General features: G+C 36.0%; 1 protein-coding gene across 1 annotated transcript; it reads right to left on the bottom strand.

Annotated features, from left to right (window-relative positions):
- Positions 1–5521: 5521 nt before the first annotated feature.
- Positions 5522–7119, bottom strand: LOC114188342. The gene is made up of 2 exons (XM_028076938.1): positions 5582–7119; positions 5522–5540 (listed from the first exon to the last, which is right to left on the bottom strand). The coding sequence occupies exons 1-2, from the start codon at positions 7117–7119 to the stop codon at positions 5522–5524; spliced, it is 1557 nt and encodes a 518-aa protein (XP_027932739.1).
- Between the last annotated feature and the right edge of the window lie 15818 nt (positions 7120–22937).

The raw sequence follows: 22937 nt of genomic DNA, 5'->3' as shown, positions 1-22937 counted from the left end.
CGTCCTTACCATAACAACAAATTACAGTTTAGGTCCACAGCCTGTACCTTTTTAGGCTATTCCCCTTGTCACAAAGGGTATAAATGTCTCGATACTAATGGCAAAATTTTTATATCTAAGGATGTTATTTTTGATGAACATACTTTTCCCTTTGCCACTCAAGTCCAGCCTCCTTTATTAGCCCCTTCATCCTCTCGGGTTCTTCCTCTTGGCATCATTCCTTCTGTGATTGTCACTCCCACTCAGCATGCTACTCTTGACACACCTCTTGTTTCGTCTCCTCCTGTGTCTTTCTCCTCCCAATCCCATTCATTAGACCCACCTGTTGTTCCTCCTTTTCCTGTGTCAACTTCTTCTCCTGAGTCTCACTCCTTGCCTCCTGTTTTGCCTTTACCATCTCAACCCACTCATCCTATGCAAACCCGTTCAAAATCTGGCATTGTTAAACCCCGTAGGTTTCCCACCTTACTTCTAACTGTTGCAGAACCTTCCACTGTTAAGCAAGCTTTGTCCTCTCCTCCTTGGCGTGAGGCTATGCAATGTGAATATGATGCGTTAATGGCCAATCAGACCTGGTCCCTTACTGCTCTTCCTTTTGGCCGCACTGCTATTGGTTGCAAATGGGTGTTTCGCATCAAAGAAAACCCAGATGGTTCTATTCAAAAGTATAAAGCCCGTCTTGTTGCTAAAGGGTTTCATCAAAGGTTAGGTTGTGACTATTCTGAGACTTTCTCTCCAGTTGTTAAGCCGGTTACTGTTCGGTTGATTCTTACACTTGCTCTAACCAATCGCTGGTCTGTGCAACAAATTGATATCAATAATGCCTTCTTAAATGGCATTTTACAGAAAGATGTCTACATGACTCAACCTCCTGGTTTTGAGTCTTCTGATTCCTCTCTTGTTTGCAAACTTCATCGTTCCATCTATGGCTTAAAACAAGCCCCACGCGCTTGGTATGATAGACTTACCTCTACCTTGGTCAGTTTTGGATTTGTTCACAGCAAGTGTGATCCCTCTCTGTTAGTTCTCACTACTGCTTCTGATTGTGTTTATGTGCTTATCTATGTTGACGACATAATTTTCACTGGGTCTTCTGCTGTGTTGCTGCAATCTATAATATCCAAACTGCATGTTGTTTTTGCTCTTAAACAACTTGGTGATCTTGAGTATTTTTTGGGTATTGAGGTAAAACATCTTCCTGATGGCTCTCTTCTTCTCTGTCAAACCAAATACATTCGTGATCTCCTTGTCAAAGCTGGCATGACAGAAGCTAAAGGCATTTCCACTCCTCTTCAAGGTGGCCTCAAACTTTCCAAGTATGGCTCTGACTACTTTGATGATCCTGCTCTCTACAGATCCATTGTGGGTGCTTTGCAATATATCACTATAACCAGACCTGAGATTGGCTTTAGTGTCAATAAAGTTTGCCAATTCATGTCTCAACCTTTATCTGCTCACTGGAAAGCTGTCAAACGCATTCTGTGCTATTTAAAGGGTACTCTTTCTTATGGGTTACATCTTCAGCCTGCTCTTAGTTCTTCCCAGTATACTCTCACTGCTTTCTGTGACGCTAATTGGGCCTCGGATATTGATGACAGAAGGTCCACTTCAGGTGCTTGTATTTATTTTGGTAAAAATCTGGTTTCTTGGTGGTCTAAGAAACAAACTTTAGTTGCTCGGTCCAGTGCAGAGGCCGAATATCGCAGCCTTGCTATCACTGCTTCTGAGCTCTTATGGTTGCAATCTCTTCTTAAAGAGTTAAAAATTGCGTGTGCCACACCGGTCATCTATTGTGATAATCAAAGTACTGTCGCTTTGAGCCATAATCCAGTTCTACATTCTCGCACAAAGCACATGGAATTAGACATCTTCTTTGTTCGAGAAAAGGTTTTGGATCGCTCTTTAATTGTCTCCCACATCCCTGCTACTGATCAAGTTGCTGACATCCTCACCAAATCCCTCTCTCAAGCTCGGTTCTGTATCTTATGTCACAAACTCAATGTTATTGATTCCTTTCAATAACCTTGTGTTTGAGGGGGAATGTTAGAGTATATAGAATTATATTCTGCAATTCTGTTTTGACTCAGATTCTGTATTTGTTATACGGTTATAACCACTGTGACAGCTCAGCTCTAGAGAATATATTCCTTTCTGTTAGATGTTCCCTATATATAAAGGCCAACATTCTGGTCTATCAATATGAAGAAGATCTTTCATAAATTCTCTGCTGGTTTTCTTTTCTCTGTTTTTCTTTCTATGTTACAGTAGATTTAATTGTAATAGATGGAATAAACTCTTTCTAGTGTGAGCATGGAGGAAGTTATGAGGAAATTATTCAAGGAGAGAAATACTCACACTAATGTCCTAATGGATTTGGTGGGGAACATTGTGAGCATTCTGGAGCACCAATGAAACAAGTTTTGTTGATGAATTTTTGGGATTTAATTCACTAAAGAACAGGGGTCAAAATTCTCAAACCTGACATTGTTTTGAGCTCAAAATTTCTAAACAGAGATCAAAGGTAGCTCTGCTGCTGCTTACATTTTATACCAATTCATTCCCTCTCAAAAGACCACAAGACGTGATTTTCATCTTTCTCCAGTGCACCAACTCATTCCTTCTCTCACTCACTTCCTCACCCTCTTTTTTCTTCCCTAAACTCCATATCCAACCATCTATAGCCATCACTATATATATCGTTCTCAGTAGCATACATAGTAACCGATCAACCATGTCTACCCAGATTTAGAACGGTTCTTCTCAGTCTCACCATGGTTCCTCCTCCTCCTCATCGCAACACCCTCCCTCCAACCACCAACCGCCACTTACAATATTGTCCCACATCGCCATTAAATAACCTTTTCCTCCACATTTAGTGCGCCAACTATTGCATAAAGTCTAACATTTTAGATTAGGGATGTCTATTTAATGGTTAATTAAGAATCTGAAATGTTATAAATTTACCCTTTAACTTCTACACTTCCTCTGTTGGTAGAAAACAAAAATTGAAATGAAATTTTCCTCTTATTCAGGGAATGCCATTCCAACACGTCTTAACAACACTCAACATATGTACCAAACACAAACACAAACAATTTGCTTGCAGTCACTAGATGTACCTTGACTCTACAAAAGCCACTAGATCACAACCACATGTGATGGAGGACCAGAGTGACGGAGAGGGCATAACAAAGCTGAATCACGGAGTCACTGATTCGCTATGAAAGAGGCTACCACAGAGGCTACGATAGAGATGGCACGACGGAGCTGGCGCAACGAAGACCGCGGGACGGAGCTGGCGCGATAGAGCTGGCACGATGAAGATCGCTGCAACGGAGGCAACGTCATGGCTTAATCGCGGAGCAGAATCGATTGGCACTCTAAACTTATTTTTTTGACGGAGCTAGCGCGACGAAGACCGCGGGACGGAGCTGGCGCAACAGAGACGGCGCGACGGAGCTAGCGCGACGAAGATCACTGCAACGGAGGCTACGACATGGCTTAATCGCGGAGCAGAATCGACACTCTGAAAGGGAAAGGGAAAGATTCAATAACTTTTCTGATTTGGGAGGGAACACGTGAATTCATCATGAGAAGAATGTGTTACAATCTGCGGAGGTCATAAACCTCCTAAAGAAAAATAAAAAAATCCCTCTATTATCAGCTTTTATAAAATCTATCATAATCAATTTATATGATCTTTATTTGTGGAGGTCTTTTTAACCTCCATAAAATTACCCATGCTATATATTTCTTTTTTTGTAGTGGTAACTATTTGGGGTGAAGAATCATTTTACTGATTAAAGTAACTAAAAAAAGTGCTTTAAATGATAGATTCATATAATACATTAAAGAAGATAGTCATGATCTTGAAGTAAAATACACTAGGAACAGGACAAAATATAAGAGAGGAGAGCATCATCCCAACACATTCATGATAGACCAATTAATACTAATGGGATACCAACCAATTAACACTACATTTTAAATTAAAAGCTTCTTTTCAAAGCTGAAGCTACTTAATAAATTTATAATTCTTAAAATTTCAAAGTTTTTTTTAAAATTAATGTTTATATGAGAATGAGAATTTATTGAACCATTTGATTATAGCTAGTCACCAACCTCTAATTTATCACCCAGTTCTTGAATATCATAAGCTTCACTCTTCACAGAATGTGATGAATGTGGGTCACTTTCAGCATAACCTACCCTGTCAAAATGGAGGAAATATATGAAAAGCTCCTCAATAAGTTCCTACATACCAGTGTTATTGATATCGGATAACGGAAAATATCGGCAACCCCAAAAACCTTTATAAAGTTATAACGGAAACCATAACGGGTTATGGCGGAAGTAATTATAACGGAAGCCATAACCTTTATAAAAACAAATATAATACCACCACATATAATTTTAATGAAAAAGTAATGATATTATGTATAAAAATTCAAAACACTACAAATTTAAAGTTCAAAACATAAAATAGCAAAAAATCATTAAATGTATGTATTAAGTCTCTTTCTAATCATCATATTCTTCTTCAACTCCAACATAATTTTCTTCAATGTCATCATCCAATGGGCCATATCCCTCCTCCTCTTCCCCTTCTGAGAGACTCTTGTCAAAGTTAAGTAATCTTTCAAACTCGGAATCAAAGTTATCATGCAATTCATTTTGAACTTGAATTTGAGTCCTCTCTTTACCCTTCTTAGATTGTGTTGGAGTTGGAGTTGGAGTTGCACCTGGACCTTTCTTAGAAGCATGGGAAGATCCAATAACAATATCATCATTTGATGGTTGCTTTCTTTTATTAGTTGCTTGTCTCCTTGTATAAACTACTGGTTCTCCAATACCTGAAGCTTCATAAACAGTTGCCCAATTAAGAGCGGGATCATCATGAAAAACCAAATCATTACCTCCCTCTTCATTATCGTTATCATCATCAACTTCTCCCACTAACCACTCATTACATTCATCAATGTCATTCAATAAAATAGGGTCTATTTCATCCCTAATATTGTATCTTTGAGCAAGTTGTTGATTATACTTTATGTAAACCAAATCATGCAACCTTTTGTGGTCCAGTCTATTCCTTTTCTTTGAATGAATCTGCAATGTGAATAAGTAATATGTAAATTAATTGCTTTCTACAACTTACAAACTAATATAATAATGAAATGAGTTGTCTTATTACTTGCTCAAAAACACTCCAATTGCGCTCACATCCTGATGAACTACATGTCAAGCTTAAAATCTTGATAGCTAGTTTTTGTAAGTTGGGAGCTGCATGCCCATAATTCTTCCACCATTGAGCTACACAAGCAACGAAAGTAGCTTAGAATGTAACCATTATATCTTAGCACAATTTAAAAAGTGTTTAAGTCTCTCACCTGGGGCTGTGGTTTTCCTTGATTCTTTGGCAAAATCATCACCAAAGAGTCCATTTGCACTCTTATAAAGAGGCAACTCAGTTAAAATTTTTTGTTGCACATCTTTACTTGGCACCAACCTCCTAATGCAATCATATAATCCGTTTGTAACTTCCAAATCAAATTCCATGTCTGGGTTGGAATAAAAGAACTCTGGGTTCAAAAAGTGACCAGCAGCATGCAAGGGGCGATGAAGTTGACATGTCCATCTATTATCAATAATTGTGAATACATCATTGTATTTACTTTCATCGTTGTTGAACGACTTCATTATTGTTTCCTTGGCTTTCTCCATTGCTTCATATATATAACCCATAGCTGCTTTTCTTTCCCCATCAACTAAACGAAGCACATGAACAAGAGGAGCCATGACTTTAAGAGTAAATACTACTTGATTCCAAAATGAAGGCATAAGAACAATTTTTGTAGCCTCCCTCCCCTTGGCTTCCTTTGATAGCTTGTTATTGCTCCATTCATCAGAAGTGAACATCTTTCTCAAACTTCCCTTCTCTTGATGCAACCTTTGTAATGATAAATAGGAGGTAGCAAACCTTGTAACTGCATGTCTTACTAATTCCCTCTTATTTGTAAATTGTCTCAACAAACTCAAGGTACTAGAATGGCTATAGATAAAGCCAACAAGACTAATTCCTCTTTGAATTGTCTTCTTTATCAAAGGAAGTTTTCCAATATCCTCAAGCATCAAATCTATACAATGGGCAGCACAAGGAGTCCAATAGAGATGAGGTCTTTTCTCTTCTAACAACTTACCAGCCAACACATAATTGCTCCCATTATCTGTTATAACTTGAACAACATTTTCTTCTCCAATTTCCTCCACAAGGGAATCAAGCATCTGAAATAGTTTTTCTCCTGTCTTCACAAAGTTTGAACCATCAATGGACTTGACAAACATTGTCCCTGCAGGGGAGCTCACCAAAAAGTTAATCAACCATCGTTGCTTTTGATCAGTCCATGCATCTGACATAATAGAGCAACCATGTTTGCTCCACTGCAATTTATGATCTTGCAACAACTTCTCAGTGTACTCAACTTCCTTGTTGAGAAGCGGAACTCTGATTTCATGATAACTAGGCGCGGGTAAATTGGGTCCATAAGCACCTATGGCATCAATCATATCTTGAAAACTTTTCAATTTCACAAGGTTGAATGACAAACCTGCTTGGTACCAAAATCGAGCAATATATTGATGAACCGAGGCCTTTAAATTTTTGTCACATGCCTCTTTGATGTTAGCTTGCCTTAGTTTTTCCTTTTTTCTCTTCTCTATCGCAGCGGCTGGATTTCTACAGAACATATCCATTGGTCCTTTCCTTCCACCGCTATTTTTTCCTTTATCATTGCTAGCCGTAGAAATTTCAACTTCATCTTCACTCTCATGGTTATCATTGGTTGCATTATATCTAGGATTGATAGAGGAGCTATCTGCTTTTTCTTTATATAATTTCCAAAGTTCTTCTCTCACATTTTTCGGAGTCTTAGTGCAAGCAGCAACATTGCCCTTCTTTGCCATGAGATGTTCTTTTGCTCTAGTAACTCCTCCTTTCATGACTTTCCCACAATAATTGCAAATAGTTGTATTTAAATTTGATTCATCCATCGGATGACAATATTTCCATCCCGGATCACTCCTTTGGGATGTTCTGGGAGGATCATTATCATTGGTCATTATTATTGCTGAAAAATAGATATATTTTTTACAAAATAATTATAGTAAAATTAGACAAATAGAAAAGATAAACAAAAAAAATTGAAAAAAAAAACAAACTTGACAGCGGCGGGCGGCGGCGGTCGGCGACGGTTGGCGGCGGTGGCGGTTGGCGGCGGACGACAGCTGGTGACGGTGGCAGCTGGTGGCAGTGGGTGGCAGCTGGTTGCAGTGGTGGCAGCAGCAAGTAGGAAAATTTTAAGGACTTTTGGTGTTGAATAGAATAAAATAATGAAGAATGAAGAAAGTTTTCCCAAAGACTAGGTTAAATATTAGTTTAATGGGCCAAGATTAGATTTTAGAAAATAAATATGGTAATTGAAAAAATAAATATGGCAACTGAAATTATGAAAAAATTATGATAGACAAATAAAATCAGAGAAAAGTATTTTGGAGACGTAATCAAATTTTTAAGTTTATTATCTGGGAATAGAATAAAAACAGAATCAAAGTGAAATGAGGTAATAGTGAAAAATTATAGACAGAATCAAAGTTGAAATGAGGTAATAGTGAAAAAATATGGAGATGTTTGATCGTGAATGAAGAAATTTGGATTGGCAGAGTTGAAATAAGGTAACTCTGTACGTTTGATCAATGTTGAATATTAAATGGGTGAGTGAAGAAATTTGGATGGAGAAGTGGGCCAAGGCCCAATTTCAAACCACTTAGGTTTATTAGGTTTAGGTCTTAAGTTTTTGGCCATCTTCTCTTTCTTCATGCGACCAGCTGCAACCAACACCAACGCGCCGCTGCAGCCAACACCAACACGCCACTGCACAGCTTCTTTCTTCTCCTTCTTTCTTCTCTTTCTTCTCTTCTCTTCTCCTGCTGTCCGAGATTTTCGCCACGAGCGTTCCGCAACCGCCACCCGCCACGCGCAAAACGGCCGCCACGAGCCGCCACGCAAATTCCGATTCGCCCCCGCCTTGTTATGGCGGCTGGCCGGAAAACCGCTACCGGTTTCCGCCATATCGGCGCCATGGCCGATATTAAACAACACTGCTGCATACAACCAAACCCAACAAATTTAACATTTAATAATCTATATTTATACACTACCATTTACAACTATACCAAACACAGGAGTGTAACAGTACAAAAGAAGAGCAAGTAGTTGAAAAAAACTTGAGAAACTGCCAAAGTTGTGTCTTTAAAATTGTTATATCGATGAATGACAATGATTTTGTACCTAGCTTCTTCCTTAGGAACACAAATTCTCGGTAGGCTAAATGCCTCATAATACTAATGGTGTGTTTGGATAAAGCATTTTAATGAAGTAATTCAAACTTTTGAAGAATTTAGATTTCTTTGTGATGAAATCCTTTGTTTGGATAGAGAAACTAAAAGGCATTATTAAAATGCAAGCATTTTTTTGAAGTATTCCAATTAGCTAAATTAGAAAAAATTCAAATATCCTTGAAATAGGTAGAATTTCAAATTCTTCTCACTCAACCTTACACTCTAGACATCTTTAGTAGAGTTGTCAATTTGGCAGTCGATAGGTGGTCTCGACGAGTCAGGCCGACGACTAGACGAGCCAAACGAGTCGGGTGGGCCCGACGACCAAGACAGACCAGGTTGGCTCGACGACCCAGACAAGACGAGTCGAACGACCAAGACGGACCGAACGTGCCCGATGACCAAGATGGGTAGGACGAACCCGAAGACCAAGACGGGCCCGACAACCAAGACGAGTCAAACGAACCCGATGACCAAGATGAGCCCAACAACCAAGACGGGTCAGACATGCCCAATGACCAAGACAGGCGGAATGGTCCTGACGACCAAGACAGGTCCGACGTGCCCAACGACACCTTAACGGGCCGGACGGGCCCGAGAACATAAGCCGATCGAGTGGGCCTGAGACTAAAGCATAATTAAGCCTAAAAAATATTGTCAAAACGAAATTTTTATCTCATAAGAAATTCAATTGTTTATCCAAATAAGAAATTGAAATATAAGGTATTTTAATTTCGTTATCCAAACAAATTATTTAGAAAATAAAGGGAATTTAATTACAAGCAATTCAAGTACAATGCATTTCAATTTCTTAACATTGTTCAAATGCTTCATCGAAACACAAGGTAAACTTCATTATGGGTGAAGTAAGTTGAGGACCACCTATGGATCCACAAATTTTAGGAGCTTGGGGTTTTATGGCCTGATAAACCAACCTAGTGAGAATCACCACCAGTGCCAATGTTATTGGAATCATCATCGCTCAAAAAGAGACTACAACATCAAACTTATTATCAACTACTTTCATAACAATTTTAAAATGTGAAGAAACAAGAAGCATAGGTGTGCTTCTACTTTGCTTCCAATAACATAATCAATCAGTTAATAACATTCTCCACTTCACCAATTTTAAACAATCAAGAATAGTAAAAGAATAAAAAATAGTAATAGAACCAGAGTTTAATCTTCTTCATGAAACTAACCATCCAGAGAGAAAACTTCTCTGCAAATAATTAATGGGAACTACCAAGTTTATTTCATAAGATTTTAAAAGACCGAATACAAATAATTTATAATTGATTAACAGTATACAAAAACTCCCAATCTCCAAACCTACACAAACATAAACCCCAAACAAAATTGAGAAGAAGAAAGAAAAATGGAGGAAGGAGTACTGACGCGAAAACAAGGCCAATGTATTGCCAAGGAATGAAGTGGTAGCCTAGAGTCTTGGAGCTTAGGCCTCAACGAAACATATAGAATGTCTTCCATGAGGGTTTAGAGGCGTTGACATGGATGAAGAGTTGGACCATGGCAGAACCTTCATCCTCAGGGGCTGATAGCTGCACGACGTAGACGCTCACCTCTTCCTCGTTGTAGTTGTGTTTCATAACTGAACCCTATGAGTCCAAATCTCCTTCACGATGGTGAATGGTGACAGAGGACTCACGTTTTGGAATGGACATGCCACTGTCACATGAGCCAAAGTCGAAAACTAGAGTAAAACCCTAATAGACAAAGAAAGTGAGAGAGACCTTACAAAGGACATGTTCATTTTGGCGACTTCTTGAGAGAGAGCGGAGAAGCATCAACTTCACGATGGGGGAGATGCTGCCACCTTCCGACGAAAACAGCTGCTGGAGAGTGCCCACGACGCTCACAAACCTCTCACTTCCAAGTTTATCTATTTACTTTATACTTTTGGTCGATTTAACTTGACGAGGACGACACGAAATGAGCAGCATCAGGCAGCGAAATGAGCAAGAACAACATGAGCAAGACGCGAGTTGAATGACGACGTAGAACAGATGCTTCAATGGCTTCTCAAAATGAAAGATTACTAACAAAAAAAAAAATATAAGACACTTGATTTATTAAAATCTTATATGAAATGTCTAATTTGATTTAAATGTGGATTTTACTTTGTATGAAAGTTCTAATTTGATTTAAATATGGATTTTACTTACGAAAAAATAGGAAAAAATTAGTTTGTTGTTACATAAAAAAAAATCTGTATGTAATAAGATTTTATCTATGAAAATAAATTTGTATACAAAATCTGTATGTAAAACTTAATTTATATCGATTAAAATCCGTATGTAATTATTTGTAGATAATTTTAATTTTTTTTTTACGTTTGCAACAACTTTTAACAAATAAATTACAGATTGTCCAAGTTGTACCTATACAAATAAAAAAGTATCAATGGAAGATCACTATAAAAGAATAGGCTTAAATATACATTTGGTTCTTGTTTTTGTCAAAATTATTCAATTTGGTCCTTATTTTCGTTGTTTGTTTAATTTGGTCCTCATTTTTGTAAAATCGCATTCAATCGGGTCCTTTTGACAAACGGTGTTAAATAATTAACGGCACAGTGACACGGTGTAACTGTTTGGGTTACGTGTCAAAATTTTGAATACATGATGGCACACGTTGGCACAATGTTTCGTTAAAAAGAAATTGGGGAAAAAAGTTTGAATTACGTAAAAAGATAAAACATGGTAAAATGAAAAAAATTAAAAAGTTTGAATTGAGGGTTTACTGCAGCGAGAGTTGTCGTTGAGTGAAAAACTGAAATAGTGCATTCGAGAGCTCGAGAGATAGGGAAAAATTAGGGTTGGTGAGAAAGGGGAAAGTTAGGGTTCTTGGGTGGTGGAGTTTGTTGTTCATCAATTAGGGTTAGCGAATAGGAGAAATTGCGCTTGGAGAGTGATTTACGATTGAAGCTTCGAGATTGCGCTTGGAGGTTGTCATTTGAGATTAAAGCGTCAACCAGGTTCATTCAAAGTTCTTGTCACTCGAAGCACTGCAACTTCTCCACATTTGCAAATAGGGATTAAACCCATATCCTTGGAACCACGAATATGAGACCCACCGCAATTTGGTTGCCCCCAACTATTACAGCAAGAGGAGGAAGACGAATGGTGAGGAGACATACCTCTTAAACACGAATTCAGAATCACCAACTGGATTGTGCACAAGTTTCTTGCTGGCCACAATTTTGCTTCAAACCTCTCAAACTCTAATTTCTTTCCCAAATCAATTTCACTAACTTTTAAACCTACAACGACCATAAAATTTCATTGTGCCAACGTCACTGCAAAAAATCTGACACGTAACCCAAACAGTTCCACCGTGTCACTGTTCCGTTAACAATTTTAACACCGTTTGCCAAAAGGACTCGATTGAATGCGATTTTACAAAAATGAAGACCAAATTGAACAAACAACGAAAATATGGACCAAATTGAATAATTTTGACAAAAATAAGGACTAAATGTATATTTAAGCCAAAAGAATAATTAAAGATTAAATTACAAATTTGTTTGAAAAAAGATGGTAGATGTTTTTTTCCTAGTATGAAGTCAAAGAAAAAAACATTCACATTCACATTGCTTTTTATTCTAGAGTGAGGTCAGGAAAATAAGCCTAGCTAGCCATACACATGTCATTGTTCATTTCCTCCATCTACATGGTGGAGATTGAATTTGTACAAATGATTGTACAAGATTGAACGTGACATTGCATGAGACTTAAAATGCATTGATGACCTATCCAACATTTTTTTTGAAAGTGATGGACTACATAGATTTTTAACCATCTTTAAACTAATGGTGAAGACTAAATATGTCGAAATAGAGACGCACAAGATTTAACATTACACTACACTATACCTAACATAGAATTATGAATTATTTTTCCTTGTTGAAAGCGATGAATTCCATAGATTAATGCATCAACTTTAAACTAATAGTGGAGATTAAATCCCTCTAGTGAACACACAAGATTGAACGTTACATTGCATGAGACCTGACACATTGATGACTCATTTAGGTTTTTTTGAAAGGGATGTAATGCAAATATTTGTGCATCAGTTTTAAACAAATAGTGGAGTCAATCCTTTATTGTGAACACACACGATTGAATGTCACTCTTCATGAGACCTGACATGTGCTGATGACACATTTAACCTTTCTGAAAGCGATAGGCTGCATATATTTGTGTGAACTTACAAAACTTACCAAACTTAACACAAGATTGAACATTACATTGCACATGACCTAACTTACCAAACTTGCTTCTTATAACTTATTTTGGTGTACTTTTCAATGCTAATATAAAAAAGTAATTTGTTTTTTTCCTTATATTTGACTTTTCTTAATTTTGATCACTAGAAGTATATGAAAAACATATTTTGGTATAGTTATAGCAAGCATGTTTGAGATATTTTTTTATGAAAATGATATTTCAACAAAATTTTTTGACAAGATTTTGACAAATCTGACATGGTACCAGGCTTTTAAAATTTTTATTACAAAAAGCTTTACTAAGTGAAAGTTTACATGTGCGACATTGTTTTGTTTCCAAACTGAAATGGAGAAGTGAATTGGAGAGAGAAAGGGAGAACGAAAATGACAGAGAAGTGAAAGAGAGAGAGAGAGAGAGAGAAAGAGAGAAAAGTAAGCTCCCACACTGGAGTCGCTAGAGTACTAGAGACACATAGAGAGAGCGAAAAACAGTAATCCCTTGGAGCATTGGGGGCAGAAAGTAAAAGATAGCGAGACACCAAAATATAGAGAGAGTTTAGACAGTGGTGGAGAAAGAAACGGAGAGAAAAGGAGTGCTACAAAGGAAGAAGAGAGGAACAACCATTGAAGACCGCGAGGAGTGAGAGAAGTGAAGTACTGCAGACTAGTGGTGGAAAGTTTGACACACTGCAGACTAGTGGTGGAAAGTTCAACGCATTGCAGTCGTTTAGGTGGGTTACCGGAGACATGGCGTAGCAGAAGTCGTCGACGACAACCATTTCATCGTGCCCATCGTACCATTGTACCCTTCTTTGAGCCCATTATAGCTCTTATCGGTGCTATTATTGCTATTGTATGTCATTTAATATTTAAATTGGTTGTTGAGTAAACTGGTGTCTGTGGCAGTTTCAAATTTTTATATTTGTCATGTCATCTGTAAGTGGGGAGTAAAGACTACATATGTAGGCAGTCAAGTTACAAATTATGGAGCGAAGTTGCAGAATTTACAAGAACTGAAATATGGTTATGTGATAACATAATGCAATCACTTACACACATTTTGCACCATTCAATGTCCATTTAATAAACATTGAATATTCACCGTCATGGGTGTTTGTGGCTCTTTCAAATTGTTCAAGTCGTCAAATCTTCCATATTTGGGGAGTAAAGCATTAACATGTGGGGAGTACTGGTAGAAAATGTAGACTGTACTTGCAGGTTGTAAAGAAATATAATTGCGGTAATTTGATGACACCATGTAGTCACCAAAACACTGAATATTGACCACGGTGGATATTTGTGGTTTTTTAAAATTATCAAAATCCCTAAGTTATTCGTAAGTGGGGAGTGAACCATTAATATGTGGGGAGTGAAGTTGGAAATTATGTTCCGAGGTCGCAGATATTTAAAAAGGTACAAAATTCATTTTTCATCAAGCAATGCAGTAACTATCACAAATTTTCTATCTACCAAAATGCATGACCAAAACACTGACCCTTGTTCTTTGTTGAATGTTTGAAATTATCAAAATCTGCATGTCATCCGTAAGTGGGGAGTGAAGTTGGATATTATGTTTCGAGGTTGCAGATTTTTTAGAACTAATTTAAATATGGTATTGGGTTCACATTATTCACTCACTTAAACAAATTTTCCATTTTCCAATTTCCATTGACTGACGTGGGTGCTTTATTACTTGACAATTGACAAAATACTCCAATCGTACGTAACTGGGGAGTAGGGAATTACTATGTGGGGAGTTAAGTTGAACATTATGTTTCCCAGTTGCAAATATTTTTAAAACTAATTTAAACATCGTATTGGGATCTCACAATTCTCCTACTTAAACAAATTTTCCATAAGTCAATCTCCATTCACTGACGTGAGTGCTTTCTTACTTGACAATTGACAAAATACTCAAGTCATACTAAAGTGGGGAGTTAGGAATTAATATCTGGGGAGTTAATTTGAACATTATGTTTCTCGGTTGCAGATATTTAGAAAACTAATTTAAATATCGTATTGGGATCACACAATTCACCCACTTAAACAAATTTTCCATCATTCAATCTCCATTCATTGACGTGGGTGCTTTCTTACTTGACAATTGACAAAATAGTCGAGTCATACGTTACTGGGACTTAAGAATTAATATGTGGGGAGTTTAGTTGGACATTATGTTTCCAGGTTCCAAATATTTTTAAAATTAAATTAAATATCGTATTGGGATTACACAATTCACCCACTTAAACAAATTTTCCATATTCCAATTTTCATTGACTGACGTGGGTGCTTTCTTACTTGGCAATTGACAAAATACTCAAGTCATATGTAATTGAGGAGTCAGAAATTAATATGTGAGGAGTTAAGTTGAACATTATGTATCCAGGTTGTAGATATTTTTAAAACCAATTTAAATATCGTATTGGGATCACACAATTCACCCACTTAAACAAATTTTCCATCTTCCAATTTCCATTGACTGAAATGTTAAGGAGTGAACTAGGTGTTGTTAGTTTGGGAAATTGAATTAAGGGAGAATGTTGTATTCTATGATAATTCAATTTTTGGTATATTATGTTGTTTTTCTGTTTTCCTAGTAAACTTTATATATAAGAGTTACCTCTAGTTGTTGTAATAGTTGTTTTACTCAATAATACTTCATCTTTTAATACAAACACTTAGTGTGCGCAAATCCATTCATATTAGTGCATATTAGTTTTATATTTATTCTCTCCTCTACCAACAAGATGTAGTGAAACTCAAAGGAACGCAAGGGAAGAGATATTTGTAATTACACAAATCCTCATTAATGCTTAAATAAAAAAGGTCCAAACAGAATATCTATGAAATGTGAAAAGAATATGTTTGGTAGAAAAATTAACTCTCAAGAAATATAGCCTACTTGAGAGAAAAAATAACCCTCTATTATAGGTAATCAAGTATCCCACTGAGTTCATTAGTACCAATTAACAACTAATTCTATGCAAAATCATAGAAGATTTGCTGCTACTTCCAAAATTGAATGGTTCTGTTAGGCAGTGGCGGATCTTAACCACAAGTTTTGGAGGGGCCAAATAGTATAATTCTTTCATCATTAAATTATTGGATCATTAGTATAATGTTTTAAAAATTGGTTCCTCTAACTGAATAATTTGATCCTTAGTTTAATGTTGTGAAAAATATAATATATCTTGTTTTCATCTTCACAAATAATTTCACTTTTATCATTTTTGAATAATGAATATATTCTTTTATTCTTCATCAATATACCTATTTTTAAAATAATATTAAAAATAATTTATCATAACTTACTAAAAAAATTGAGAAGTGTAAATATTAAAGAAAAAATATAGTATAGTTAAGTAACAATTAAAAATCGGTTATGAAAAAACACATAATACATTGTTTTTTTCTTTTATATTCATAAAAAATGAATATACCAAAGGCTCATGAGATAAAAAAAAAACAATATTAGCTATTAAATTAATATTTCATTATCAAGTAAAATAAAAGTGAATTACTTTTCTTTTCTTCGAAAAAGAAATAAGACAAATGAGAAATGAGAGAAAAAATAATTACTTTTTCTTAAAAAATAAAATATGAGAGTGAAAGATAAGTACAATTTTTGTAAAACTAACAAGACAACAAGAAATGACATAAAACATATCTTAATAAATATTTGGTTTAATTATTATTTTTTTATATTTTTTAGGTCAAATATTTTAAGTTGGTCCTCCAATTTTGTTTAGTTTCAATTTGGTTCTGAATTTTGAAAAAATGATGCAATTTGGTTATTTTAATTAAATTTCTTGAAATAAATCAATATTTTTTCATTAAACTTAAAGTTGCACATAAAGATAGTTTGTTTTGTTGGTGTAATTAACATACTCTCACTATCAATCTTGATGAAATCTTTAATCCGCTTTAACAAATTTAATGAGAATAACCAAATTGCATCAATTTTTCAAAAGTCATGACCAAATTGAGACTAGAAAAAACTTGAGAACCAACTTGATATTTTTAGATGAAAATAGTGACGAAAAGATTAATTAAACCTAAATATTTTTATTCTTTATATATTAAATTTTATGCTTTATTATCTATTAACATTAATTGGCTGTATTTTATAAAAGAAATAAAAAGTTTTCATCAATTTATAAAATATACTACCTATAATTTAAAAAATTTTGAAAAATTTCAAAATGTATATATTTAAAAAAAAAATCAAAAATCTTTGGGGGGGCTATGACCCCTCCAAGCTCCTTCTATGCTCCGCCATTGCTGTTAGGACCATTGAGATATTATTACCTCTTTAATGTAATTGTATTTTTACGGCACAAATCTATCAATACCAAGAAGGCTATGAGAAAATAGTGCCTCTTTACTAGGGATGGTAACGGGGCGGGATGGGTTTCGCTATCCCATACCCATTTTCGTAGAAAAAATTCATCCCCATCCCCGTACCCAAATCCAACGGGTATCAAACTTTTGTCTCATCCCCATCCCCACCGGATAACGGGTATAATCTCGTACCCATACCCGTACCCATTTTCTTAATACTTCAATATTAATTTTAATTCATTGTTATAAAATAATAAAAAATTACGGTAAAATAAACATAATACTATCAAATATTCAATATTAGGAGGATGATTGTTTCTTCGATATCAAATACACTTTGAAATAAATTATAATTGTTTACATTTTATATTAGAATTTCAAATAAAATTTATGTGAATCAAAACATTTATTAAATATACAAACATTAATGAATAAAATTTTAAATTATTTAAAAAAATATAAAAGGAAAACAAATATTCAAATTAAAATATATTTTTAATACTTGTTTACTTTAATTTTTTAAATTCTAATGAATCTCTTTTTATACACTAGTAAAAGTTATAATACATGACTTGATCAAAATGGCGCAAAAGAACAAATAATAAACATAATAATAAAATTTTAACATAAATCTTGTATCTTTTGAACTCTAATATATGTTGGATGGTGATAAGAAAATATTTATGACAATTACGTTAAATTTTTATATTATAGTAAATAAAGTTATTTATACAATTAAAATGAAAAGATTACAGTATGATTGATAATAAGTTAGAAAATAAAAAATAATTAGATAAAATATATCGAAATAGAATTCTAAATGACGAAAATAAACAATAAATAAAAATATTAAAAAATTAATAAATGTGTGTCTCAGAAACAATTTGAGAGACTATTGAAAGAAATCGAACAAAGGAAAATAAATGTATAATTAAGGGTATGATAAGATGAAAAATACCTTAGAGATCTAAGAAAACTTTTCAAATATCAACATATATACTCAATGGTTGAGAAATAACAAAGATTATTTTAATGAAACAAAAGAGTTCTTTAAATGAAACAAAAAATTAATAATAAAAAATAATTTCTTTTATATCAACTATTAAATGAAAGGTTTATGCTATTAAACACTTAAACTGAGAGTATTAAACATTATCATGTGAAAGGAAAATATACAATAAATAAAAATGTTAACAAATAATAGAAATATTCAAATGTGAGACATAAAAAAGTTTTAATTGACATACATCATTTTAACATAATTACATAAAGGTTATGATAAGATGAAAAATATAGTGGAGATGCGAATGAGTATCATGACAATCAATATATATATATATATATATATATATATATATATATATATATATATATGTGTGTGTGTGTGTGTGTGTGTGTGTGTGTGTTACTTAATTAATTGTGAATATTTTAATAATTTAAACGGGGACAAAGATATGGCCGGGACAGGCATTATTGCGGGGATATGTACATCCCCATACTTATCCCCATACCCAATCGAAAAAATCGGGGATTCCCCATACCCATACTCATACCCAGTCAATGCAGGGATTTCCCGTCAAAACGAGGACGGGTTCGAGCAATACCCACGGAGGCGGCTTTATTCGCCATCTCTACTCTTTACTATACTAAGATTTTTACTGTAAAAGTGCACCAATATGATAAATTAAATATTCTAAAAAATATTACTTCTCAAATTTAAATACCATTGGACTATTTTATAACAACATATCATTTTATTATTAAAGTCTTATATATACTACAAGAATGATTAAATTGTTTTTATTGTAATTTTGGTTTTTCACTTTCCTTCTCTCCTTGTCCATTATATTTTTATTATATTATGTCTTTCTCTCAAAGAAACTTATAATTTTTCCTTTGTACTTCTGCTAATTGAGTTTATGATTTCTCTTCCCTTCTCTAAAACAAGCCTAAGATTTTCTCTTTCTCCTTTTCGAAAACAAGCTTTTTGATTTTCGCTTCCATCTCCTATAAATATTTTGAGTTGTAGATAAATTGTTTCGAGTAGAATTGAGCGTGATTGAAACTTGATGAGGATGTAACATCTTGGTCAGATATTACTATATTTTAAATATAAATAAAAGTATAAAGAATAAATACTCATGAATTAATAATTCTCTTTCCCAAAAACACGGAAAATTTTAAAACTTAATTAATGCGCCATAATTCAAACCATAAGTTCAACTCAACTTTTACAAATTCCAATAACTAATTATAAATAACTGTTTACATAATAGTAAACATAATCCCTAAAAGGTTTCCCATGCTAGCCCATCTCCGGCTTTATGCCTCACCAACTCCACTTGAAACACCATCTGCTCTTGTGTAACAAGTTACACAATCATCATCAAACACAAGCATATAGGGTGAGCTTATAGAAAAAACCAATAATAAACATTACAATGTAAATACACACCTGTCAGAGAACCTCCATCCTCTGATACTAGAAATCATGGCCACCACCATGTGCATCCATGTTCTACATACTCTGATAATGACCTTAAGTTAACACTTGTTGCCACAACTCACAACTCGTGGTTCCACATGCAACATCCCGACAAGATATTACGGATTTAAATAATAAACAAAGAAATATAATTAACCTCATTTAATAAAACATCATTTCCCAAACACAGGGAATTTAAAACTTTATTTATAAAATTAAAGTTCTCAAAAGATAAGAAAACCATAATTACAAATCTGGAAAATTTATCACACAGGCCATGAGCCTTTACAATTTATTCCAATTCAAGGTTATAAAACTTAAACTTAAAATATAAAACTTACAAGCTATCCCCGCTTCGTAGCTAAGCCTCACCAGGACCACCTACAATATCATCTGCTCCCGTGTACCGCGTACACGATCATCGCCAAACACAAGCAGATAGGGTGAGCTAATATAATCAACACATACATATATCAATCATTTACACATAACAAAACACATTAAAAGAAACTTTTCTTCCACATGGCCACAACCATGTAATATCAATGCACATCAGGGAACTCGTTCCGGGCCACAACCATGTAATATCAATGCACATCAAGGAAACTCGTTCCCTTCCTTCCACACGGCCACAACCATGTAATATCAATGCACATCAAGGAACTCGTTCCCTTCCTCCCACATGGCCACAACCATGCTAGCAGTGTTCTACATCTTCTAGTGAGTACCTCAAAGTGTCTTGCTGCCATACCCATCGGCCATAACCGATAGAACACGTGTAGAAACCATAGCGACGGATCATACACCGTAACGCTAGGTGGAGTTCCCAAATACGAACATAGTTCGTAACGTCCCAAGACTACCAAACACGTAAGCTAACTACTAAGGAGGACAATCTATCTGGACCCATCCGTACTAGCCACAACCAGCACACTCACACCGGCAATACTCGCCAACCCGAGCTCAACTCAAGGGTTCCTCGTGTTCATCCGCCATCCCGAGCTCAACTCGAGGGATGTCATTTCGAGCTCAACTTGAGGAATGTCACATGCTTAACCCCTATCCCGAGCTCAACTCAAGGGATACGTTCCTAGCTCAACTCAAGGAATACTAGCAAGTCGACCTTTAAGATATTCTAGAAGCCTTGTAGATCACGCACATCATAGCAAGTATAACACCAATCTGCTGCAGCAAAATCGCCTGGCGTGGGACACGTACCGCCAGGCGCTGCCGCTTCCAGATCGCCTTGCGGGGGACACGTACTGCCAAGCGCTAAGCGCCTTAATCTTCTCTACCACTGCAACTATCGCCTGGCGGGACTTCCTGTGCCGCTAGGCGCCACATGCCTTAGTATTTACTGAACTGCCTTGATAGAGACATACCATATAACCCAATCATGCTTCATTAGAGTTACTTGAACTTATCAAGAGGTTATTCAAGCATTTTAACGACTCCAAAATCAACAATATTGAGTAACGTATATCTCTAGCTACTGACCTCCAAATCCAATCTCCACCGTTCAAAGGAAAGAACCACATGTTATGGACCACATGTTAACGAACCGGAAAATGCAGTTTTATGAAAACTACACGAACCAGAAGAACCTGGTGGCGCCTAACGCCCAGAATTGAGGATGTGGCGCCTGGCAGCACTAAAATACCGTCCGGCGGTTCCTGTGCGCGAAATGTACGAAAAATAGCATTTTTCATGAATAGAACACCACGTGCATTGCCTAGTATGGCGCCTAGCGGCCAAATGGGTGCCGCCAGGCGGTTCCTGCACCTGTGAACCTTACCCACTTCACAACAACTCTGATTTCCATCAATTTCTGACTCCATAGGATACGAACCCAATTATTGGGACTACGATTCATTCCTAACACTTCCCATTCACGAATTCATTCACATTTTCCCCTTAGATTGCTGCCACTATAGAAAATCCCAATTATGAAACCCTACAATGTGAGTATGTCTCATTCCCCAAATTTTTATGCTTATCACGCTCCAAATTTCACAAGTTTTCACTTCGATTTGATTAATGAATAATCATATTACACTTCCTACTAGTCCAAATTTGCCCAGAATCTAGAAAAAACATCAAAATCAAGCCTCATGGCTCGCGTTGCCTGGCGGTTCAATCAATACCGCCAAGCTCTTCATAAAAAAAAACCTAGAATTGGGTTGAACAACAAGCGTCGCCTGGTGGTCCCGTTCGTGCCGCCAGGCGGTTTCCCTTAACAACCCAGAAATGTAGTTGAAATGGTATGAGTCGCCTGGCGAAAATTCATCACCTGCCAAACGCAGTATAACTCCCTTAACTTGGATTCCTTGCTTTAAAATAGATGATTCTAGAGTTCTTCCTTGATCACCAATTTCCTCCCTTGGCTCCCACCCAATTCAGCTCCTTTGCTTACTCTCAATGCACAACCACTCAACCAATTCATGCTTCGTGACAATTCAGATAATTGTAGAACTATGTTATCACTCAACAATGATCACACATATTATTTAAAATTAATAAAAATCAAACAACACAAAAGATGCATACATAGGACTCGAACCCAAGTCCTCTCAATCCAACCAAGTACTCTCAACCATTTGAGCTAGTACTTTTCCACGTCACATCAAACAATATTTAATGCCATAAAGGCTCCCACTACCCGCATTTATTAATTAATTATTTAATTAATTAATTTTTATAGGTCTTACATTTCCCCCACCTTGAAAAGTTTTCGTCCTCAAAAATAGGACTTACTAGCAAACAGGTGTGGATAAGACTTCCTCATGAGATCCTCCATCTCCCAAGTCATCTCCTGGGTTGCCTTGTCCTAGAGAACCTTCACAGTTCGAATCTCTTTCCCTCTGAGTTGTTTGACTTGAGAATCTAGAATTCTGACCGGTCCAACTCCCATAGTCAGATCCTCGCGCACCTGGACATTGTCCTGCTCCAGCACATGAGTAGGATCTGCCACGTACTTCCTCAGCTATGATACATGGAATACATTATGTAGATTTGCCAAGTGAGGTGGCAAAGCAATCTCGTACGCCATTTGTCTGATTTGCCTCATAATCTGATATAGACCGATGAATCGAGAGGTCAACTTCCTCGACTTCAGTGCTCTCCCAATACCTATTGTAGGTGTAACCTTGAGGAACACATGGTCACCAGCCTCAAACTCGAGTGGCCTCCTTCTCTTATCTGCGTAGGATTCCTGCTGACTCTGAGTTGCACGCATCCGATCTTGTATCACCCTTACTTTCTCAATAGTCTGTTGTAAGAACTTGGGCCCGAGCACCACAGACTCTCCATCCTGCTGCCAACACAAGGGTGTCCGACATCTCCTGCCATACAATGCCTCGTATATGCCATCCCAATACTAGAATGATAACTATTATTATAAGTGAATTCCACTAGTGTCGGCATATCACTCCACGTCCCGAGGTGATCCAGGACACATATTCTCAG

The sequence above is a fragment of the Vigna unguiculata genome, chromosome 6 (assembly GCF_004118075.2).
Source record: "Vigna unguiculata cultivar IT97K-499-35 chromosome 6, ASM411807v1, whole genome shotgun sequence".
Taxonomy (NCBI): domain Eukaryota; kingdom Viridiplantae; phylum Streptophyta; class Magnoliopsida; order Fabales; family Fabaceae; genus Vigna; species Vigna unguiculata.
Note: the sequence above shows the minus strand (reverse complement) of the source record. Positions and strands in the feature narration are given on the sequence as shown.